This window comes from Bactrocera neohumeralis, unplaced genomic scaffold (genome assembly GCF_024586455.1).
Source record: "Bactrocera neohumeralis isolate Rockhampton unplaced genomic scaffold, APGP_CSIRO_Bneo_wtdbg2-racon-allhic-juicebox.fasta_v2 ctg2706, whole genome shotgun sequence".
Lineage (NCBI taxonomy): Eukaryota > Metazoa > Arthropoda > Insecta > Diptera > Tephritidae > Bactrocera > Bactrocera neohumeralis.
In genome coordinates this window covers 9,733-14,269 of record NW_026090305.1, presented here as the reverse complement: position 1 = coordinate 14,269, position 4,537 = coordinate 9,733, and the positions used below count along the sequence as shown (strand labels likewise).

At 57.7% G+C, this 4,537-nt stretch overlaps 2 protein-coding genes across 2 annotated transcripts; both read right to left on the bottom strand.

Moving 5' to 3' along the window:
• Positions 1–1,982: 1,982 nt before the first annotated feature.
• LOC126766859 (uncharacterized abhydrolase domain-containing protein DDB_G0269086-like) lies at positions 1,983–2,762 on the bottom strand. Its single transcript, XM_050484548.1, has one exon. It carries the CDS (start codon positions 2,760–2,762, stop codon positions 1,983–1,985), a length of 780 nt encoding a protein of 259 aa, XP_050340505.1.
• A 17-nt stretch (positions 2,763–2,779) lies between these two features.
• On the bottom strand, positions 2,780–4,288 carry LOC126766858 (uncharacterized abhydrolase domain-containing protein DDB_G0269086-like). Its single transcript, XM_050484547.1, has one exon. The coding sequence runs from the start codon at positions 4,286–4,288 to the stop codon at positions 2,780–2,782; it is 1,509 nt and encodes a 502-aa protein (XP_050340504.1).
• Positions 4,289–4,537: the final 249 nt, after the last annotated feature.

Here is a 4,537-nt window from a genome sequence, read left to right as displayed (position 1 = left end):
ACAGGCCCAGACGTTCATGCGTGTGGCCGCTTACGCAGACCACAAAGGTAAAGGAGCGTGGGTGAAGGTGGCTGGGAGTGTTTTCAAAGAGGGCGTGAACATGAGAAAGCGTTTCGCAATTGTTGCCGCACTCGCTCTGCATCGCAGCGTAGATTAGATGCAAATCGCTCACCGTGGAGCTGTTGCCACTGCCATCGTTGTCGGCAGAGTGCCCAAAAAGAAAGTGAAACGACGGAGCTGTGATAGAATTGACGCGAACATCGTGGCACCACTGACGCGCTGGCACCATCACCAAAACCCAGCTTGTGTAGGCGGCCGTGGTAGTGGTGGCCATCGCCTTGCGCAGCGCATCCGTTGTGGTGCTCGGCCTACCGCCACGCAAGAAGCTTTCAAGAACCGACATTTTCTTTCTTTTTTTTTTTTGCGATCGTAAAGTTTCTGCCAGGATATGCAAAACAACTACGCAAAAAAAAAAAAAAAAAAAGAAAAAAAGAAAAGAAAAGGATCGCAATCCGTCTAACGGGCGATGCCTTCTTGCTTGTTTGGCTGTTGTTGTTGGTCTTTCCGCACAAACTACGACTCACTCAAAAACGCAAAGAGACGAAGAAAGAAGGAGAGAGAGAGAAAGAGAGAGAAGGGAAAGAGAAGGAGACAAAGTGAGTGAGTTCAAATCAAAAATAAAAGCACTCCGACGCATTAATTGCATCCCCTTCTTTCTCGTGTGTGTGGGGGGGGAGAGGGGGTAATATTGGAACGGTGTGATGGCCGCAAGAACCTAACAGAAAACGGAGGAGCCAGCTCCTCTTCTTGCTTCGTGTCTTTTTCTTGTTTCTTTCAAGGTTTTTCTGCTCCTTCTTTTAAATGCGCATCCACATAGGAAGAGAGAAAAAAAAGGACGAAAAGATAGAAATGAGAAAGGCGCCATCGCCCTTCTCAGTGTTCATCCTTTCCTTTCCTTTCTGTTGTTTTGATGTTGTTGTCGTCGTCGCAGTTTTCTCCGCATGCACGCAGATGTGCACTCACACAGTGCGCGCAGAGGTGCGGGAAGAGAAATCAAGGCACTCCTTTTTTTTTTGATGGAGTTATTGTTTAATTATCGTTATCGTGGTGTTGCGTGCAAAAAGAGGAAAAAAAAGAAAGGAAAAGGACGTTTTTTTAATTTTTCGCGCGCTCGTTTTTATCTTTCGGGTACGACAACAAAAATAGGAAAATCTAAAAAAAAAGAAAGGCAGACATGTACCTTCGCGCAAACAGCTGACCTTGACGGTTTGCGACTCCTTCCAAAACACAAAGCTCACCTTTCTACAAGGAAATCGACCTCATGTAGTGCTATGGCGGCACGGTTCATGGACGGAAATAGACACACTTCTAGTTCTTTCTTTTATGTGTTGCGGAAGAAGCACAAGAAACAAAAAAAAAGGCGGAGACAGTGACAACGCTAACGAAGGAAAAGGAAAAAGGAGAAGACGGTTTAACAATAGGAAACACCTCCGTACATCTAAAAGACACATTGGAAGCCTCTTGCGACGGTGTGCGTGCGCGGTCCGGGATTGGGTGAGAGAATACCAAGAACAAAAAGGGGGAGAGTGTGTGCGTTATCAGCGTGGGGTGGGTGATAACTTTGAAAGCAAAAATGGAAATAAAATCTAGACAGACGCGCGGACAGGCTGGTCATTATCATAGCCACATCGCGTCCCACAGAGCACACAGCTCACCAAAGAACACAAAAGCAGACGAGAAAAACAAAAAGCTGGCTTTGGCACAAAAAGAAAGAAAAAGAAACGAGAGAGGGGTACAACACAGGTCGAGTGATATGCACAGCACAGCCGGCGATAACGGGAACAAGTCAGCGTTGTGAAAGAAAAAAAAAAAAGACACGAAAATGATGGAATAGACGAAAAACGAAGAGACTTGCTCATGGGTGGAGAGAAGTGCTGCAATCCGACAGTCGGGGCTCCCCCCTTTGTTGTGAACGACGTACCTCACCGACTTCCTTTATCACGGAAGCAACGGGAGAAGGGTAAGAAAACAGTGGAGAAAGAGAAAGAATAGAGAAGAGAAGCTGCCGTCCCGCTATCCACCACTACATCGTTGTGCACATGGGGCACATGGAACGCCTTTTGCACCCTTGCCGACCGCTCTTGTAGAACTCGTTGGTCCTCCCTCCCTGCGTACTCCTCCAACCGTCTCTCTACCTCCGCGCGGCTGGCAGCGTCCTTTCGTCCCTTCGCTTCGAGACTCTCCACCCGCGACGCCAGCTCGGCCTTTTCCTGGTACCAACGGGACACCTCCAGCTCCCGTTTTTCCTGCAAGTCAACCCTTACGTCTTCCACGGCGACGACCTTCGCAGCAACGGCTTCGGCGTGCGCGGCCTCGGCAGCAGCGAGCTGGTCCTTCAGCGCCTGGTTCTCGGACTGAGCAGCGGCGGCACTCTGCTTCATCGCCTCCAGCTCGGCGCCCAGCGCCTGCCTCTCCTCCTGCCTCTCCGCCTCCACGGCGACGACCTTTGCAGCAACGGCTTCGGCGTGCGCGGCCTCGGCAGCAGCGAGCTGGTCCTTCAGCGCCTGGTTCTCGGACTGAGCAGCGGCGGCACTCTGCTTCATCGCCTCCAGCTCGGCGCCCAGCGCCTGCCTCTCCTGCCTCTCCGCCTCCACGGCGACGACCTTCGCAGCAACGGCTTCGGCGTGCGCGGCCTCGGCAGCAGCGAGCTGGTCCTTCAGCGCCTGGTTCTCGGACTGGGCAGCGGCGGCACTCTGCTTCATCGCCTCCAGCTCGGCGTTCAGCGCCTGCCTCCCTCCTGCCTCTCCGCCTCCACGGCGACGACCTTTGCAGCAACGGCTTCGGCGTGCGCGGCCTCGGCAGCAGCGAGCTGGTCCTTCAGCGCCTGGTTCTCGGACTGGGCAGCGGCGGCACTCTGCTTCATCGCCTCCAGCTCGGCGTTCAGCGCCTGCCTCTCCTCCTGCCTCTCCGCCTCCACGGCGACGACCTTCGCAGCAACGGCTTCGGCGTGCGCGGCCTCGGCAGCAGCGAGCTGGTCCTTCAGCGCCTGGTTCTCGGACTGAGCAGCGGCGGCACTCTGCTTCATCGCCTCCAGCTCGGCGCCCAGCGCCTGCCTCTCCTCCTGCCTCTCCGCCTCCACGGCGACGACCTTTGCAGCAACGGCTTCGGCGTGCGCGGCCTCGGCAGCAGCGAGCTGGTCCTTCAGCGCCTGGTTCTCGGACTGGGCAGCGGCGGCACTCTGCTTCATCGCCTCCAGCTCGGCGTTCAGCGCCTGCCTCTCCTCCTGCCTCTCCGCCTCCACGGCGACGACCTTTGCAGCAACGGCTTCGGCGTGCGCGGCCTCGGCAGCAGCGAGCTGGTCCTTCAGCGCCTGGTTCTCGGACTGGGCAGCGGCGGCACTCTGCTTCATCGCCTCCAGCTCGGCGCCCAGCGCCTGCCTCTCCTCCTGCCTCTCCGCCTCCACGGCGACGACCTTCGCAGCAACGGCTTCGGCGTGCGCGGCCTCGGCAGCAGCGAGCTGGTCCTTCAGCGCCTGGTTCTCGGACTGAGCAGCGGCGGCACTCTGCTTCATCGCCTCCAGCTCGGCGTTCAGCGCCTGCCTCTCCTCCTGCCTCTCCGCCTCCACGGCGACGACCTTCGCAGCAACGGCTTCGGCGTGCGCGGCCTCGGCAGCAGCGAGCTGGTCCTTCAGCGCCTGGTTCTCGGACTGGGCAGCGGCGGCACTCTGCTTCATCGCCTCCAGCTCGGCGTTCAGCGCCTGCCTCTCCTCCTGCCTCTCCGCCTCCACGGCGACGACCTTCGCAGCAACGGCTTCGGCAGCGGCGAGCTGATCTTTCAGCGACAGGGTCTCTGTCAGCACTCCACGATACTTCTGCTTTACCGCCTCGAGTTTCTCACTCATGGTCTGCCTCTCCGCCTCCACGGCGGCGACCATCGGGGTCACGTCTCTGGTCGCCTCCAGCTCGGATCGCAACGAGCCAAGCTGAAACTCGGAGCGACGCTCCAGGTCTTCGTAGGCGCGCTCCAGTTCCTGGATGCGTTCGCGGCTGACGTCCAGTTCCATGCGGAGCTCGTCGCGGCCCATTCCCTCGGTGTTCGCCGTGGAAGCGCTGAAGCTGCTGCTCGCGCGCGAGGCGGTGCTCGATGTGCGGGCGTAGTGGTAGGAGCGCGACATCGAGTCATCCAGGTCGGTGTCCGCCGCGGAGCTGTAGCCTGGACGTGAGGGAGAACGGCTGCCGTCAGGGTGGCGGCGCGGCGGCACCGGCGATGGTTCCACAGAGGCTGACATGATCCCGGGAGGGGAGGAGGGGACACGGCAAGCAAGGGCGGTGGTGTCTGTCGTCCAGGAAGAGACTGTCCGTCAGCTACTCGGTGTACCAGAGCGTGAAGTCACCCTCGAAAACTGTGAGTGGCCGCGCGGTTTGTGCGTTATTATTGTGGGTGTAGATTCGCGCGTTTCAGGCGTACGCGGGCGGCGGCCCTTTGTGGGTGGTAGCGCAATCGCTTTTGCCGCTTGTTATCGTTTGTGTGTGCACGT

Coding starts and splice junctions, on each gene's coding strand:
- LOC126766859 (XM_050484548.1), bottom strand. CDS start 2,762: ATGAAGCAGAGTGCCGCCGCTGCCCAGTCCGAGAACCAGGCGCTGAAG.
- LOC126766858 (XM_050484547.1), bottom strand. CDS start 4,288: ATGTCAGCCTCTGTGGAACCATCGCCGGTGCCGCCGCGCCGCCACCCT.